This window comes from Saimiri boliviensis, chromosome 4 (assembly GCF_048565385.1).
Source record: "Saimiri boliviensis isolate mSaiBol1 chromosome 4, mSaiBol1.pri, whole genome shotgun sequence".
In the NCBI taxonomy this organism is placed as follows: domain Eukaryota; kingdom Metazoa; phylum Chordata; class Mammalia; order Primates; family Cebidae; genus Saimiri; species Saimiri boliviensis.
In genome coordinates, this window is record NC_133452.1 from 91,094,837 (window position 1) to 91,114,432 (window position 19,596).

A 19,596-nucleotide genomic window follows, 5' to 3' on the forward strand; every position below is an offset into this window, starting at 1 on the left:
GGCTTCTGCTGTTTCATTTGACAAGGGCCTGAAAAGGCAGCCTGGGAAACCTCACTCTTGGTGTGGCCTTTTTGGATAAGATCAAGACTTTGCTGGCCCCACGGACACGAGAAGAGAACACTGAGGACAGAATCATATCCCAAGCTAAAACTAGTTTGGGATCGTGTGGGCAAATAAGCTAATGCACTGTGTTTCCGACATTTCAGCTCATTTGCTTGGTGCCAGGCCACTCTACCTCTTGCTTAAAAGTCTGTAGTCATGCTCACATCGGTGACTCTGAATTTATCAAGCATTTGACTTTCTTTATCAGGAGTTGAAGAAACTATGCTCTGGATCCATCATGATCTTACTTATCCAGCTTACTTTTTATAGTTATTAAAATCTTACTCAATACCTTCTCTCTGGGCCAACCTCAGACACAGGCAGTACTGAATAGATGGTGAATTCAACTCAGTCGTTCTGAGTCTGACTCTTGCTTCTGCCTTCGCCTCCCACTACCCTGTTCCCCCCACCCCCAATAGTGCTGTGCAACTCAAAGGAGATAAATAAATACAAAATAAAATAAGATCTTAACACAAATACATCCCCGTCCGTGCCACCAAAATTCTTTCTGAGAGATTCGTATTCATTCAGGACCAATGACAAGGAAACCTCCTACCCTATAGCTGTGTAGTGTGGGGCCCCAACTGCAGACCCTCTGGTGCTCCCTGAGTTGTTCGTAGGACACCTAAGGACCTCACCACTCTGTTGCTGAGACATGACGTCCTGCCCATATGATAAGAAGTCCAGATGGGCTGAAGCATCTGGAGAAAGACCTCTTTTGAAAAAATAAAATTGAAAAGTCATATTAATATTACTGTTACTTTGATATACTATACTAAATCTGGTCATAAGACACCATAACTCTTAGTCCAAAGTAACTTGCCTTATATGATAATCCAGTACTGAAATATAAAGATATTTCTGAATTAAGTACCCAGAAGCACCTTCCTTCTGCAACTCCTCCCTCTCTTTCAAATGGCTGTAATTGATCATGTAACACCCTACCTCGGTGCCTTCATATATTTATCTCTGTAAAACTAACTCAACCACATAAGGGACATCTAGAAACAACAATATTGATTTGGTTTGGCCTGTTTGTTTTTAAGGACTTGCCAGTTGCTGAATTCTGAATATCTAATCCGAGTCCTTGGAATTCTGCAGGCTTCTCTGGGGTGGAGTCGTCTGACCGGAGGCTTGGTTCTGTTTTCTCTGTGGCAATTGGCTACGATTCACAGATGTGTTTCCAGAACAGCCCAACTGTGGATCTCAGCGAAGTAAACTGCCTCATCTTGCCTGTGCTGTAAATTCGGGAAAGGGTTTCTGAGTACAACAGGATTTCACACTAATTAAAAGGCCTTGGGGATCATTCCAGCCCTCATCCCCCAGGAGGCCAGTTTGGGGCTTTTCCCTACAGTAAAAGGAGCTGTTTCCTCACCAGTTCTCCTTGTTAAACATCTCCAGGGGCGAAGTTTCCAGGGAGACCTGGAAAGATTCCTTTAGAGGGGGAAATGAATCAATTCTTTCTGCCTTTTCAAAGCTTTCTCAGGCTTATAAAGTGTCCTACTGAGAAAGTTCCTCTTCCTCAATGGGCTCTGGGAGACCTCCTGCTTCCTCTCATCTGATTTGATCAATGGGTCACTTTTTTTCTCCAGAGATCCCTGGAGGCAGGTAGGTCCGGGGATTGCTTGGGTTAGAATTTGTTGATGTTTCAATGGAAAGGACCCGTGCTGTCCTGCCCTCCTTGAGAAATGAGCCAAGTCCAGGGGCTTTCCGGCACTTGGGAACCTCACCCTTTCCCGGCGAACGCTATAGAAGGGGGATTGTTGAGGGTAAGGGCCTGCGGCAAATGAATTTTCTCACTGGGCGTTCACTGGGAGAGGTAGTTGATGAGTACATTTTTCTTGGTTTCCTCTGCATGAGTCCCCAAGCTTGGGCCGAGTAAGCTTTTTAGGAGGTGAAACTCAAGGAGAATGACAAAACAGTAAAATATTAGCTTAAAAATTATTCTTTTTTTTTTTTTTTTTTTTTTTTTTTTTTTTTTTTTTTTAATCTGGCAGTTGTATCTGACTGCAGGAAGATTAACCCAGATGGGTCTATATTTTTCTTCAAGTTCAAACCACATGGTTTCTTAGTCAGAAAGGCTCATAGACTTTCTTCCTAAGGCGGTCCATGATCAGGCCACCTCCTAAATGTGGCTCTCACCCTTTAGAGGCTGCAGGCGAATCAGGCAGGAGCAGCTGCTGGAGAGCACCCAGCCAACAGACCTGCATTCCAGAAGCAGCTGGGAGAAACCAGGAAGACATTTTTGGCCCATTCTTGGGTTTTTACTGTAAGGTTAGCAGTTACTTGACACCACCAATCCAAGACTTAGATCATGAGAGAAAGCCTTTTAAGAAGTTTACCAGGGAACATCGAGCCTCATAAAGAACTCCTTTGTCTTCACCCATCCCTCCTCCTCCCATTCCCATCCACTTTCTCTTGGATCAAAAGCCACTCATTGGTAAGCACAGTCAAACCCAGGCATGTAATCAGCACTGAAACAACTACTCCTAACTATGCAAGCAAACCCCATGGCTGGTAGACCCTGTGGGCCTTTTGGCATCAACACTGCTCTCCTCCTCTCCCATCCCCAGTCACTGCAGTTTAGAATTGCATGCCAATTTCCTCTCCTGGCAGGGCCTGAACAGTATGGAAGCCAGGGACAGCATGGGCCAGGTGCACAGCAGCAGCTGAGCACTTCCTGGCACTGCAGCAAACTGAGAGTGTGTCTCAAGTGACTTTCCAATCTGTCCCTTAGTGCCCAATAACAGGAGTGTGAGAAGTAGTGAGACGGAAGCTGCGTTTGCCAGACGCCCAAGCCCATAGCCAGCTCGGTCCTCTCCTAATGGGGCAATGGATCTCTTTCTAAGAAGGATGAAGATGGTGTTTGTCCTTGGTCTTGCAGGTATGGATGGAGAGGAGGGTAGAAAAGCAGCTGGTGTTGCATGTTTCTAGAGCATCTGAGAAGGTATTTTGATATTGGCAGAAGGAGCCAGTGGTGATCCCATATGTGGGCTCTCCAACACTGACTGACCCCAAACATGCTGTACCCAGATCAGAACCCAGGCCGAGAGGTGGACTGTGTCTATCATTTCGGCTAGATTCCTATGTGAGGAGGCCAGCGATGGTGCTGACCTACGTGAAAGAGAGCAGGCTGGAGTTCCCACGATGCCAGCAAGATGAGGCTTGATTACAAAAAGTGCGTCCCAAGGCAGTGAGGAAGAGGGTGTGAAGCTGGAGTCTTAGGGGAGCGGTTGAGTCCTGCAGCGGGGACAGGGGGCAATGGCTGTGCTCAGGATCGGCTGAGGCGTTTGGCGACATCGGCGTAGGCCTGCTCAATCTCACTGTCAGCTGCACAGGTGTTGGTGAACTCGTCCCGGGCATAGGCATTCTTGAGGTACCGCCACAGGCCTGTCATCTCAGCCGGGATATCATAGTTGCGGTATTTCTTGGCCACAATCTAAAACAGAGATGGTGTGAAGGCATGAAACAAATCATTAGAAAGTGTGAGTGGCCATCCCCGTGTGTGTGGCAACCTCCAGCCATCGCCACGGCCCATGAGCGGTGTGTTTAAAATGCAAGGTGGCAGTGCTGTCTTCTTTTTGTTTTGTTTTAATTTAATTTCTTAAGTAAACAGAATTTGCGCTTTGACTTAGTGTTTCAGATTCTAGGAATTTTCCCTTAAGAAATGATCATGGGCGGAAACAAAGATTTAGCTACCCCATTATGATCCCAGAACTATCTTGAATAACAAAGAAGGTGCACAGCACCAATGTCCAACAATACTTACATTAACGAATACATAATTATCTTACACAAATACGATGGCATAGCAGAGGGACGTTAAAAATGACGCTGCTGAAAAAATCCAGTGATCTGGAAAACTCTTCCAGAAAGACTATCACTATTAAAGTGCAAGAATAATGCATTTGGAGAAATAGGTATCATGACTAGATGTCTAGATATCTATATATTACCAGTGGTTATATGTCTGATTGACAGAATTATCAACAATTTTTTTTCTCTTCTTCTTTCTCTTATCTACTTTGTTTTACATGGCATCCTTATTTACAGAAGCGGAAAAAAAAACATTAAAAGCAAGTTAGATATTGGAATGTATATGTATGTTCAGACTACGACATAAGAGTAAGTAAATACTGATTCTGTTCTCTCCCTGGTTTGTAACACTCAGGGGGGATGTGGACTAGGAGAGTTCTGGAGAATTGGCATTTGTGTTGAGAGAAACAGGATCTCAACTGACTGGATTTGCAATCATGATCCCACTTAGCAGCTGTGTGACGTTGGACAGGTTACTTAACCTCTCTGAGCTCCAATTTCTTTATCTCTAAAATGGAGGTAATAATAAAACCTACTTTGGAGTAATAGATTAGTTAATATGCATCAGATGCTTACTGGCACACAGTAAATACTCAATAAACATCAACTATTATAATTCACTGAGACCTAGCTTATGCCCATTTGCATGCATTTTCTTAATGGGTGGGAGCAGGGTGCTTTCTTTAATGAAGTCTCTCTAACTGGGGCAGCTTCATGGACATGCGACCTGTGCAGCCTCACCTTGCACTCAGAAGAGCCCTGCTCTTGGTTTAATGCTCTGGAGTCAATGTGTAGAAATTCTTAATAATTTTGAAATGGGAGCCCCCTGTTTTCACCATGCATTACATTGGCTGGTCCTCCTCTAACCCTTCCAGGCTAGGCTAGGTTAGGGGTAACAAGAGGGTAGTATCACTTCTGACTCCCCTCCAAGAGTCCAAGAGTACTTGTTGTTAGCTCCCACTTATAAGTGAGGACATGTGGTTTCATGTTTTCTGTTCTTGCATTCATTTGCTTAGGACAATGGCCTCCGGCTACATCCATGTTGCTGCAAAGGACATGATTTCGTTTTTTTATATGGCTGTGTAGTATTCCGTGGTATATATGTGCCTCATTTTGTTTATTCATTACACTGTTGATGGACACCTAAGTGGATTTCATGTCTTTGTTACTGTGAATAGTGCTGTGAAAAAAATATGAATGCAATTTCTTTTTATGGTAAAATAATTTACTTTCCTTTGGATATATAACCAGTAATGGGATTGCTGGGTGGAATGATATTTGTGTTTTAAGTTCTTTGAGAAGTCTCCAAACTGCTTTCCACAGTGACTGGACTAATTTACATTCCCACCAACATTGTATGAGCGTTTTCTTTTCTCCACAGACTAACCAACGTCTGCTGTTTTTTGACTTTTTAACAATACCCCTCCTGACTGGTGTGAGGGGGGTGTCTCATTGTGCTTTTGAGTTGCATTTCTCTGGTGATTGGTGATACTGAGCATTTTCTTTAATGTTTGTTGGCCACTTATTATGTCTTTTTTGGAGAAGTGTCTGTTCATGACTTTGCCCACTTTTTAATGGGATTATTTGGGTTTTGCTTATTTAATTGTTTAAGATCCTTATAGATTTTGGATATTAGACCTTTGTCAGATGCATAGTTTGCAAATATTTCCTCCCATTTTGTAGGTTAATTGTTTACTCTGTTGATAGTTTCTATATGCAGAAGCTGTTTGGTTTAATTAGGTCCCACTTGTCAATTTTTATTTTTGCTACAATTGCTTTTGATGTCTTCATCATAAATTATTTCCCAAGACTGACGTACAGAATGTTTCCTAGGTTTTCTTCTAGAATTTTTACAAGTTGAGGTAAATCTTTAATGCATATTGAGTTAATTTTTGTATATGATGAAAGATAGGGGTCCAGTTTCGTTCTTCTGCATATGGATAGTTAGCTATTCCCAAACCATTTATTGAATAGGGAGTCCTTTCCCTATTGCTTATTTTTGTCAACTTTGTCGAAGATCAGATGGCTGTAGGTGTATAGCTTTATTTCTGGGCTCTCTGTTCTGTTCCACTGGTTTATGTGTCTGTTTTTGTACCAGTACCATGTTTGGTTACTGTAGCCTTATAGTACAGTTTGAGGTCAAGTAATGTCATATTTCCAGCTTTGTTCTTGCTTAGGGTTGCTTTGGTTATTCAGGCTAATTTCTGATTCCATATGAATTTTTAGAATAGATTTTTTTCTGGTTATGTGAAAAATGACATTGGTAGCTTGATAAGAATAGCATTGAATCTGCATATTGCTTTGGACAGTATGGCCATTTTACCAATATTAATTCTTCCAATTTATGAACATGGAACGTTTTTCCGTTTGTTTGTGTCAGCTGTGATTTCCTTCAGCAGTGTTTTATAGTGCTCCTTGTAGAGATTTGTTTACCTTCTTGGTTAGATGTAGTCCTAGGTATTTTATTTTATTTCATTTTTGCAGCTATTATAAATGAGATTATGTTCTTCATTTGGCTCCCAACTTTAATGGTTTTTGGCGCACAGAAATGCTACTGATTTTTGCACATTGACTTTTTGTACTGAGACTTTACTGAAGTTGTTTATCAATTCCAGAAGCCTTTTGGTGAAGTCTTTAGGGTTTCTAGGAATAGAATCATATCATCAGTAAAGAGAGAGAATTTGACTTCTTCTTTTCCTATTCATATGCCTTTGATTTCTTTCTCTTGCTTGATTGCTCTGGCAGGGACTTCCACTGCTATGTTGAATAGGAGGGATGAGAGTGGGCATCCTTGTCGTTTTCCAGTTTTCAAGGGGAATGATCCCAGTTTTTGCCCATTCAGTATGGTGTTGACTGCAGATTTGTCATAGACGGATGGGTCTTATTATTTTGAGGGGTGTTCTTTCAGTGCCTAATTTCTTGAAGGTTTTTGTCATGAAGGGATGTTAAAGTTTATCAAAAGCTTTTTCTTTGTCTATTGATATGATCATATGGTTTTTGTTTTTAACTCTGTTTATGTGGTGAATAACATTTATTCATTTGCGTATGTTGAACCAACCTTGCATCCTAAGAAGAAGTCTTTTTGATTAATGTGAATTAACTATTTGATGTGCTGCTGGATTTCGTTTGCTAGTATTTTGTTGTGGATTTTTGTGTCTATATTCATCAGGGATATCGGGTTGAAGTTTTCTTTTTTCATTGTGTCTTTGCAAGGTTTGGTATCAGGGTGGTTCTAGCCTCACTGAATGAGTTAGGGAGGAGTCCTTCTTCCTTGATATTCTGGAATAGTTTAAGTAGGATTGATTGGTAGTGGCTCTTCTTTGTACATCAGGTAGAATTCAGCTATGAGCCCGTCTAGTCTGGGGGTTATTTTTAGTTAGTAGGTTTTTAATATTACTGATTCAATTTCATAACTCAATATTAATTTGTTCAGGGTTTCAATTTCTTCCCAATTCAATCTTGGGATATTAACTTTGTTTGCTGAAACTTTACTGAAGTTGTTGATCAGTTTCAGGAGCCTTTTGGTGAAGTCTTCAGGGTTTTCAAGGAATAGAATCTTACCATTAGTAAAGAGAGAATTTAACTTCTTTTCCTACTTGTATGCCTTTTATTTCTTTCTCTTGCCTGATTGCTCTGGACTTCCACTATCATGTTGAGTAGTAGTGGGTGGGCATCCTTTTCTTGTTTCAGTTTCCAAGGGAAATGAAAAGTGTATTTCTAGGAATTTATTCATTTCCTCTAGATTTTCTAGTCTATGTGCATAGAGGTGTTCATAATAGTCTCTAAGGATCTTTTGTATTTCTGTGAGATCAATTGTAATGTCTTCTTTGTCATTTCTGACTGTGCTTATTTGGATTTTCTCTTTTTTTGTTAAGCTAGTAGTAGTTTATTAATCTTGTTTATCCTTTCAAAAAACCAACTTTTGGTTTCACTGATTCTTTACATAAATTTTTGGCTCTCAATTTCATTCAGTTCTGCTCTGATTTTAGTATTTCTTTTATTCTACTAGCTTTGAGGTTAGTTTGTTCTTGTTTTTCTAGTTCCTCTAGGTGTGATGTTACTTTGTTAATTTGAGATCTTTCTAACTTTTTGAGGTAGGTGTTTATGGCTATAAACTTTCCTTGTAATATTGCTTTTGCTGCATACTGGAGATTTTGGTATGTTGTGTCTTTGTTTTCATTTATTTCAAAGAATGTTTTTACTTTTGCCTTGATTTTTTTGTTTACTTAAAAGTAATTCAGGAAAGAGTTTTTTAATTTCATGTAATTGTGTGATTTTGAGTAATCGTCTTGGTGTTGATTTCTATTTTTATTCCACTGTGGTCCAAGAGTGTGACTGGCATAATTTCTATTTTTTTGAATTTATTGAGACTTGTTTTATGACTCAGCATATGGTTGATCTTGAAGTATATTCTGTGCAGATGAGAGCAATGTATGTTTGGTGGTTGATGGGTGGAGTATTCAGTAGATATCTATTAGGGCCAATTGGTTAAGTGTTGAATTTAAGTCCAGAATATCTTTGTTAGTTTTCTGCCTCAATGATCTGCCTAATGTTGTTAGTGAGGTGTTGAGGTCCCCCATTATTATTGTGTGTTGTTGCTGTCTAAGTCTTTTCATAGGTCTAGAAGTACTTGTTTTATGAACCTCGGTGCTCTAGTGTTGGGTGTGTATATATTTAGAACAGTTAAGTCTTCTTGTTGAATTGACCCCTTTACTATTATGTAATGCCCTTCTTCTTTTTTTTCCTATTGTTGGTTTAAGGTCTGTTTTACCTGATATAAGAATAGTGACCCTTGCTCTTTTTGGTGTTGCATTTGTGTAACAGATTTTTCTTCAGCCCTTTACTTGGAGAATATAGGTGTTGTTACATATGAGATGGGTTTCTTGAAGATAGCAGATGAGTGTCTCTTATTTTTTTATCCAACTTGCCACTCTTTTTCTTTCAGTGGGGGCACTTAGATCATTTACATTCAAGGTTAATATTGATATGTGAGGTTTTGATCTTATTGTGAAGTTGTTAGCTAGCTGTTTTGTAGTTTCTATTGTGTGGTTGCTTTACAGGGTCTGTGGGCTATATACAAGTATGCTTTTGTGGTAGCAGGTATCATTCATTTGTTTCCATGTTGAGAAGTCCTTTAAGGATCTCTTGTAATTATGGTCTAATGGGAATAAATTCCCTTAGCCTTTGCTTGTCTGGAAAATATTTTATTTCTCCTTTGTTTATAAAGCTTAGTTTGGTGGGATATGAAGCTCTTGGCTGGAACTTCTTTCTTCAAGAATTCTGAAACTTGGCCCTCAATCTCTCCTGGTTTGTAAGATTTCTGCTGAGAAGTCTGCTGTTAACCTGATGGGGTTTCATTTGCGTGTGATCTAACCTTTTTCTCTAGCTGCCTTTTCTTTAGCATTGACCTTGGACAGTTTAGTGACTATATGCCTTGGTGAAGTTCCTTTTGTATAGTATTCACAGGTGTTCTCTGGATTTCTTGTATCTGGCTAATCACCCCTCTACCTTGCTTCATTTTTCAGAGAGGGCCCATTGATCCTGGGATCCTCCCACTCAGAGAAGACCCAGATCAGTCACTCTGGGCTTTCATCTTCATTTTGGTGCTTGGTAATATGCAGAGTTCTCTGGAAAGTTGTGCTGAAGTGAAGGATGATGATGACTTAATGGATGAAAAACTCACTGTTGCAGATATGTGCATGGACATTTGGAAACATTTTTTCCCCTGTCTTCTCCCCTTGAACTTCTGTTACAACACTGATCTATAATCTATTCTCAATCATGATTGCTGTCTCAGTGTCTTTTTTCTCTACTTTGTGAGCAGTGTGAAGATAGCAATCACAGCTTCTTCATTTCTGTACTCCTTGATAATCTCAATGAGGTTGATCAGAGGAATGATAATAACAAACATTTATTCACTGTGTGCTCTGTTCCAGGGACTGCTGTAAGTACTTTACAAGCTACCTAAATTTCTAAATAATCCTATAAGGAAGAGTCGATTACATTCCTATTTACATATAAGAATAGCAAAACAAAGGGAAATTAGAGAGGTAGGGATTCAATAAACAATTGTATTTAATCGTCACAATCTTAAGTTATCTGTACATCAGACAAGATTCCCTAGCGTCATGTGTAATAAAATAATTTTAAAGACTGAAGATCCCTAGCAATGAGCAAACTGAAGCTACAAAAGATTATGTGATTTAATGTTACATGAGAAATTAGTTAATTTAACCAGTATCTACTGAGTAACTATTCATATTTATTACAGTCCTTGCTTTATAATCCACGGTTCTTTCTACTTTGCCACGTAGCCCTAAGTAGCTGATAAAGCAATGGCTCTACTCAGAATCCTTCATGCACCAGCCATTAATCTCTTGCTGCTTATCTCCAAATCTACTCTTTTATTTGCTTTTTTGTGATGCTGGGGCTGGGGCTGAGCAGATCACATCTCTGCTTTGCCAGTGAATCCTGTTAGGTTTGGCCAAGAAGAGTTACTGGAGACAGCCAGCAAGCTTGAAGGAGGAGAAGGGAAGGAGAAGCCCCTGCTTTTCGGCTTCCTCTTTCTAGCGAGAGTCTCTAGTTCTTTCTGGGAGCAGCAACTGAATCCAGTTGGCTCTTTTGCTAATGCAGAACCAGCTTCTTCATAGCCACATAGAAAGGCCAGCACACAGCAGGGACTCTGCTTTAGAGGCTGGATTCCAGCCAGCCTGAGCTGGGACCCTGGCACCAGCTGAGCAGCACTTTCACCCAGGTTCAGCTCTGCAGGGTTTCTCATCTCCCATCCAAGTCCTAACCAGGCCCGACCCTGCTTAGCTTCCGAGATCAGACGAGATCGGGTGAGTTCAAGGTGGTGTGGCCGTAGACTGCAGGGCCTCTCATCTACAGAGCTCCCAAGTTTACAGGTTTTAGTAATTCCAACCTCTTTCCTTTGTTCCTCCTGGCCTAGGAGTCGTAGCTGCCTCTTGAAGGTGGAACTTCCTAGTATATTTTGTCTTTCCAGTTTTTTATTACCTAGCATTTATTTAAATTCTCTCTGTTAAAATAACTGGATTGGTGTGGCCATCAAAAAAGCCACCCCCACACTGTTCTGTCTGGCTTAGGTAGCTACAAGCAAGAGTGATGAAGTCTGAGTCCTTTGACAAAAGTCTCACAATAAGAGATGCCCCTACTAGAACTCCCCAGTCCCCTCCTGTTAACTACAAGATGAGGATCCCTTGGGTCGGGTCAAGTGCTTTTGAGAAGAGGCTGTCTTGGGTAAGAGCAAATTCATGCAGGAGTGGTGGCCTGACCAAGGGAACTGGCTGGAATTTGCCAGAATGGATGAAAAAGGTCTACAATAAGGTAAAAAGATTCAAAAATATTTTTCACAATGACACACTGATTCAGAGAGTAGCCTCACGTCATTTCATGCTGAAATTTTATTTTCAGGATTTTAAAGGGCAGAAGGTTAGATTCAATAAAGCAGAAATGCAATTTATAAATACATATTTATGTTGATGTTGATGTCCCCCTTCCTGTTTGTCTCAGGGACTGAACATCATCACTATGCTAGGCAAGGGTCCCAGTAGGCAAGGACAGGCCTGCAATGCTCCTCCCAACCAAGACCTGTGCACCCTGGCTTGACTTTGGAAGATGAGAACTAAGAGAGAGCCAGACAATGAATGTTCAAGCCAAACTCTCATGAAGAGCCTGGGCCAGAGCAACTCGGCTTCCAGGGATGGAGATAAACCTGAAAGTGAGCCAGGCAAGAGGAGCATGAGAGCAGCAGGAGGGTAAGGATGCACACGGAGCTCTGACGTTCACAGGGCCTTCCATGCTCATGTTCTGAATTTGCTCTTTCATATGAAAACAGTTAGCTCCCATAGCCCAGATTAAGTTTTGGCAACTGAAGCCAAACTGGAGGCCTGACTTGGCTTCCCCTTCGCTCTTTGTGAACTTCGGAGGTTTGCCAGGTCTCCGGGATCTGATAAGCTGGGTCAGCAGAAATTCAAAGAGATAGGGGTCAAGGGCTGGCCTCTGTTCTCTCACTGGCCATATTCTTCTTGATCCCCAGCTTCTCTGGGTGAACCACCCACTGAACTTTCTCCAAGGACAGGGCTTCACTGAATCATTCAAGGCTGGCGGGAATTGAGGAAATCACAGGATGAAACCTGAAGCTTGGGAGATCTATTTGTTTGCCTTGTTCAACAAATGGTTTTTGGGTGGTAGTCATGTTTGAGTAAGAGAAAACTTAGATGTTTGAGTAAGAGAAAAGGAAAGAAGGAGGGAAGAAAGAAAGGAAAAGAAGGAAAGAAGGAAAGCAATCCACTTATGTTCTTTTAGGGACAAGAATAATGAATTCCAAAAACATTAAATGATGTGGCCTAGCTCATGCTGCTAGTTGGCAGCAGATACAAGATTAGAACTTGGGTGTCCTGATCTTTGCATTGTATCACTCTGACACAGTGTGACTGGGCTGGAATTATATCATCCTTTGGAGGGTGCTTGTTCCTAAGGAGAAGAAGAATGAAGGATGATGGGTGGGACATGCAGTAGTTAATAACTTCAAAGAGACGTAGATTGGCTGGGCCTACAAGTGACTATTGGCTTGGCCCCAAATCCAAAATGTTTTTGTCTAAATAGGTTGTATTTGCCCATCCCATCAGCATTTTCATGCATGACCCCCTCTCAGTCTTCAGCTGTAGGCCCATGGAAACACCAGTGTACACACAGCTGAGTGACTTCAACTCAAGTTAGTACGTGCTCTGGTTGGAGAGAAGATAGCATTTCTGACTGAGTACTTGAGCTGAAAAACAATAGGCATATACCCAGCTGATAAATGATTGAATCTGAGTCTTCTCAGTGAAGCATAGAAATAAACTGGGTATCATAAAGACATACACCAGGTAATCAAATGATCAATCAATGAATATTTATTAAAGGGCCACCATATGCCCACCATCATGATTTGAAAAAGTCCTACCCTCACAGAGCTTACTTTCTGGCTGAGACAGTGAGATAGAAGCCTGTGTAAAGGTAGAGCACAGTATGGCTATCTGATACGTGGTTGACAAGGGTCAGGAAAGAATGGGGGAAGAAGTGCTCATGTACAGAGCTTAGGGGGATACAACTATTGTCTTCAGATGAGGTGAAAGCAAGCAGAGCTGTTCTGTGTTGCTCCAGAGAACAAATGGGTAGCAGGGAGGCACGCTCGGGCTCATTGTAAAGAATGATGATTTAATAATCAGAGCTGTCTAACATGGTAGGGCTGGCTCATTAGGCAGAGGACTCCTCGTTCTCAGAAGCTGCAGAAGCCTGTCACAGAAACAGCAGAAAGGGGTCCAGGTTGGGTGGGAGATTGTTTTGGATGACCTCTAAATGTCCTTTCCAACTCTCAGATTTCCAGGATTTGCTGTATAGGAGGGGATCACACTGTACATTGCAGTAAGTGCAATGATAGCAAGACAGTAACACTACTTCTTGCGGCCTCCGCCTCTTCATCTGATAGACGAGGAAGATGATGTGTGCCTACCTGAGGAAGTGAGAAGGTGGGTCTGTGCACAAAGAAAACATGCATGTTGAGGGCACATTTAATAGAGATGTAAGGGTGCGGCCAGGGAAAACCTATGAAGAAGAAGCCTTTGGAGTGCTATGACTGTATACAACAATGATCATTGCAACCATTACACGTATTAAGCCCCTACAATATGCCAAGCACTTTCACACTGTACTTACTCTTCCGCCAACCCTGGAAGTAAGCAATATATTCCTCTTTTGTAGATGAAAACTGAAGCTCAAAGAGGCCACACAACCAATAAGCAGCAGAGAGTGACCTTGGGTCCTTATTACCTGACTTCACTGTCCAGGCTCTTGACTGACAGGTGATACTATCCTTGACTCATCTACACAGGTGACCTGGGCTTAAGATGGAACTGGATCTTGCAGTTCCCTGTGGCTTGAGCGATCTTACCTTGACCACGTGGAGCTTGGGCAACAGATTGCAGTCAGCCAGGGTCAGCTCATCCCCATCCAGGAACTTGCGCCGCGACCCCTTGTCTTCCCCGCAAATGTTGGCGTCAATCTCCTCTGGTAGAGGGGTGTTCAGGTAGTCATCCAGTTTCTTTAGAGCCTTGGTTAGGCCTCTCTCAAGCGCTGGCATGGAAGAGTAAAAGAAGGGCCTTTAGTCAAACTTCCTGCCAGTAGACACAGTCACAGGGACTTCAGAGTGGAGTGGGTCATCCAGAATCCTGTCCCCTTGTCACATCACCAGCTCCCCACACACTGCAGAATACCTGGAAACCATTAACATGATGCAGTAAAAGTGTACTAGATAGCCTGAAAAGGCAAACCCTAACCAAACAATGAACACTAGCTAATCCTTCACTTTGACAAAAATACATAAATATAGAAATACAACTGTTAGGATATATACCAAAGCTTTTATAACTGCTCATCTTCAGCAGGTTCAGTAATACTAGCCATTTATTTATGTATTTAGAGACAGTCTCGCTCTGTCACCAGGCTAGAGTGCAAGTGTCGCAGTCTCTGCCAACAGCAACCTCCGACTCCCTGGTTTGAGCAATTCTCCTGCCTCAGCCTCCTGAGTAGCTGGTATTACAGGCACACACCACCATGCCCAGCTAAGTTTTGTATTTTTAGTAGAAAGGGGGTTTCACCATGTTGGCTGGGATGGTCTTGATCTCTTGCATTTGTGACCTGCCCACCTCGGCCTCCCAAAGTGCGGGGATTTCAGGCATGAGCCACTGTGCTCAGCCAATACTAGCCAATTTTTAAAAGCTTTACTTATTTATAATTTGCTAATATTCTACATCAACCTACATATTAAATTTTTAGGAAGAAAAGGCTATTAAATAGGTAAGTAAAAACTATATAGAAGTTCCAGGACATAGATATGCATCAGACTTTGTGGAAGCATTAACTATAGCTAACCCACGAAGAGCTGGGGACAAGGACTTCAGGCAGGCTTGATAGAGGACATAGAGCAGCCCTGTTTGATGTCGCCCCCAGAGAAGTGATGGGTCTCAGGGAAGAACACTTGGGTTTACTCTAGGGAAGCCTGTTCTAAAAATCACTGCTGTCTCAAATGGAACGGCTCCACCAGAAATGTGCAGTCCCCAGCTGCACAGAAAGCTGTCATGGTTATGACTCAAAGAATGAGGACCCAAAGGAAGATAATGTGGCAGAAGGCTTTTACAGTCTTGCTCAAATAATTATCTGTCAAACAATTTACTTACACACACAAGCGGACAAAATATCCCAAAGAGCAACCGTGGGAAGCCATCATCACTAAAAATCATTCTGTCCAGAATCTCGTAGTCCGTTCTAATCATAGAACACTAGCATAGAACCTTTCTACTTGAGCTCACAGGACAAACATGGAAGGGATGACGGACCAGGTCATCAGTCCCTGCACCTGTGTCATCGGCCCCATCCCCAGCAGCTGTTTTTACAGACTCTGGTTTAGACGCTGACACTGAGATAATGGAAGTAGTCCTGCTGTGCGTTCCAGTAGATACGAGGGGGATGTTGCCTTCTGGAGGCAAAGCCAAGGGGACTGTACTCTTGCTCAGATTTTCCCAAATGTGCCTTGTGAGACACTCCTCTCATGATCCACTTTTTGTCTTTTCATAGAAGGCCTTTTGTTCGAGACAATGGAATGACACCAGCCCAAGATAAATCAATTGAACACTTACTGGAATGTTTGAAAACCGGCTGGAAGTTGGGCATCCTTTCTCAGTGCTTTCTTCTTCCTGGCGTGGTGTTTGAACCACTTCATCATCTGCTTTGTGTTTCCAGTTTGGGAGAATAGAGTAAGCAGGCCTGGGAAAATGCTGCATTTCCCTTCGTCATTGTCTAGGCTGTGATGGGACCGCAAGGCTATTCAAATGCAATGGTAGAGGGTGGGCGCTAAACAATACTTATTATGCTTTTCTGCCTGAAGCACTTGTGATTTATTTGTTTGCTTCCTCAAATCCGTCTACCCCTTTCGTTTACGGAGATTATGGCAAAATCTTGATGACGATGAAGAAAGGAAGAATCAAACATTGGGCCTATGAAAATTTGACCAACTGATATCATCTGAGGGGAAAGAGTCATAGATAGGAGATGAGACATTGCAGGTTCTAATCTCCAGTGTTCCTGGAGACCTGAGTGGGCTGCTGTGCAAGTCTGTGTCCATGTCACTAGGTCTGGGAAATAGCATAAAATTTGGTGAGGAAGACTAGAGCAGCAGTTGAAGTTCTTTGGGAAGATTGTTCTGTATATCCCTCCAGTAATTCCTTGAGATGGAAGGCCTCAAGTCTGGTGGCAGGAATCATTGTTGATTTATGTCACAACTGCGATATTCCATGGAGCTTTTCAGTTTGGCATGTTCTGGAAGACATCCTCCATGTGTCAGTCTCCTCATGTGGGTTTGTAAATATATATATATATATATTTTGAGATGGAGTCTCGCTCTGTAGCCAGGCTGGAGTGCAATGGTGCAATCTCGGCTCACTGCAATCTCCACCACCCAGGTTCAAGCGATTCTCTTGCCTCAGCCTCCCGAGTAGCTGGCACGCACCACCACGCCCAGCTAATTTTTGTATTTTTAGTGGAGATGGGGTTTCACTATGTTGGCCAGGATGGTCTCGATCTCCTGACCTCACCATCCGCCCACCTCGGCCTCCTGAAGTGCTGGGATTACAGGCGTGAGCCACCGCGCCTGGCCAAGTTTGTGTATTTTTGACCAAGAATGTGAAGGCTGCAGTTGGTGACAATCATGGTAGAGGAAATGGAGACAAGACAACAGGGAAAGGACCTCAGGGCCTGGGGCTAACCTGTGTTTAAATCTCGATGCTGCCCAGGATGGATTCACTGTGACGCTGCTGAGCCTTAAGCTTCAAGGTCCCTTATTTTCCTGGGTCCCTTCCAAGCCCTTGGAATAGATTTCAATAATTCCTTATTGGTACTTATGGTATTGCCTTAAGGCCCCATAAATCCCACAAATGCCATTGATTCTGGCACTTACATGTGGCCTTGGGCAAGTTCCTCCACTTCGCTGAGCTTCTGCTTTCTCATCTCAATAATGGGACTAAGGATCCTTCACTCTGGATTAACTCAGATAAGGCACAGAAAGTGCCTAATACAGTGCCTGGTCCATATGAGGACATCAATTAATGGTAGTTGTCGCTATTGTGTTACCAAATGTGGGGTCTCCTGTTCTCTCTTCCTTGCCGCATACTCTTGGTCAGTATATTCCTGAATATCCCAAGGTGCAGTAGAGAATGAGTGATTTAAGAAGCTCCAAATCTGTGGCCAGCTCCCTGGAAAGGAAATTCTGTAGCCTGGAGATTTGCTTCCTTACTTATTCAATATACAGCCAAAGCCGTATTCTTTATGCTCCTTTGGGATGCTCCTTGGTAACAAGCTGTGTTGAAAGGCACAGCCAGAGCAAAATAGACACAGCATACCTGTGTGCTAAAACACTGCCATATTGTCGGACAGCAAATGGCAGCACCCACTATGTTTTCTGGCAGTTCTTTTTCTCCTACCTGCCAACTCCTTCCTCTGACCCTGGCTCAATATGCCATCCATAGAATTTAATGATCTCTTTTGCCGATGGTATGCAGGTTACAAAACCATTTGTGTTGAACTTTCTGCTCTGGTAGGAACAAGGGGGATGTGAAAGAAACTAGAGCAACAGAGAGATGTTAATTCCTTCAGTGTTTGTATTTGAAAACCTGGCTCCAAATAATTCCTTTGAGTAGCTAAATGGGTTATCCCTCCGTCTATGACAAGTGAGCCTAGGGTTGGGGCACCCCAAAACTCAGGCTCACTAACATCCCAGGGACTTGATACCCAGTGCTTTAACTGCTTTCTTCCCCTCTCCGCCTCTGCTCCCCACAAAGATTTATTCTGTACCGCACACAAATGCACTGGGTAAAGTATGTGACGAGGAAACAAGGGGAATAGTTCATAAATATTCTCAGGCATATGCAAACAATCTCAGATTTATTTTTCTCTTTTTTAAGGAGGAAAAAAAAATCCACCCATTCCATGATCACTTCCAGATTCATTGAGGTTGATATTACATAAGACCCAATATTGTTTTCTCGTCGTAGAGAAATAATGACTTGGAAACAGCAATTTGAGCTAAGAAAATAATATATTCTTACCAGGGCATGAGCTGAATGGGGACTGGGGAGCCAAGATTCTAACCCAGCCTCCAACAAGTTCTTGCAAGCACAGCTCAGCCCTGGTTTGCTGGCAGGCTCAGTGCAGCACAGGTCCTGATGAGCATAAGACAAAGCAGACCCCTGGGGCTCAAAATTCACATGTAGAGGAGCAGCTATCAAAGGTGGTCTTTGAAAGAACGAGAACAGCTCTGTGGGCCCAGGTGGCTGCACACTCAATTTCTCATACTTGGTTTCTCTCTTATATGTGCGTTGCAGGAAAATAAAAACCAGGAACCCACCTGTGACCATTGTCTGCAGATTGGATGGGTGTCTGTTCAACTCTCCATGGAGAAGGAGGTCGTGACTAGTGGGTGCTGGCCAGGACTGAGTACCCTCTCCCGTGCCTTGTTCCTTTTACTGCCCTAGTCCCGTACCTGAGCCCCAGCAAGGAAATACACTCACTGATTTCCTGCAGTGAGCTAGGGATGTTTATGCAACTACCATTTAAACACACAATAGGATATTGAGATGAAATATTATTCATCCTCATTTAACAGATGAAGAAACTGAGCCTTGGACATACCCAAGGCACATACGCTTATGCAAGCACACACATAGCTGGTCCTTAAACCTCTCAAACTACTCCTGGGATGTACAATAGAAATGTGCCTTGTTTTGTTTTCAACTGCTATGGTCTTCCTTACAAGCTCCTAACCCCTGGGTAGTGAGAAAACAACAAAACTTTTAATTTAGTCCATTTTGGATTATAACCTAGTCTGATGTAATAATCTAAATAGCCTCTCTAGAGAATTCTGTCTCTTTTGCATTGAAATGCTCAGTTTTCCAGAGAGCCTGCCCCTCCTTGCCCTCCTCCCTAAGTCAGCGGGGCTGGGAGTTGGGGACTAGGCCCCTGTGACCCCGCAGCACTGGGGAGATGGGAGTTCTGGATCTATGGGTGGAAGGCTTTGGAAAGTGAATACAGGCTCTGCATTTCTTCTGTCTGCTTCCTTCCAGAGTATCTGTGGGATGCTAGGTGGGGGTCACAGGTGGGCTGCTTGCCTCCCTCCACAACCTGAAAAGACCCCCAAGCAAAGCACCACATGGTGCTCCTAATGTGCTCTAGCTCCCCGACTCCCCTGCCTCTCCCCTTTTCTTCATCCCCAACTCCCCTGTGCCAGGAGGGGTGGGCTTTTCTTTTAGTTTTCTCAGGTCAAATAGTCCATCAGTCACAGAGCAGAAAGCCTCCTGGCCTCACCGCATAGCCTGTAGGGCTGTTTCTACCTGAGGGTCGAGGCCTCCAGGCAGGAGTTTTGATGGGTAAAAACTGAGAAACAAAAGAGTTCCACAAATCTTAAGATAATAGCTTGGGTTAAAAGTCTACTGTCTTGTTGACAATGCTGTTTTGAAGATCAGAAGCTGAATACTGAATTCCTTTTTTTCTCCTAGAATTTCCTCTACAGAAATTCTAATCTCACTAGGGCCAATGAAGGCCTAGGGCAGATTAGAATCACTTACTCAG

General features: G+C 42.6%; 1 protein-coding gene across 2 annotated transcripts in view; it reads right to left on the bottom strand.

The window, feature by feature from the left end:
* Nucleotides 1–363: 363 nt before the first annotated feature.
* Nucleotides 364–19,596, bottom strand: part of CLIC5 (chloride intracellular channel 5) — a 110,972-nt gene continuing 91,739 nt past the window's right edge. For both annotated transcript variants that reach the window (XM_010333961.3, XM_074397861.1), the window contains 2 exons: nucleotides 13,871–14,052; nucleotides 364–3,541 (listed from right to left, as the gene is read on the bottom strand). In XM_010333961.3, coding sequence (XP_010332263.1) covers nucleotides 3,374–3,541; nucleotides 13,871–14,052 — 350 coding nt within the window. In that variant the 3' untranslated portion in view covers nucleotides 364–3,373. The remainder of the gene's footprint in view (nucleotides 3,542–13,870; nucleotides 14,053–19,596) is intronic.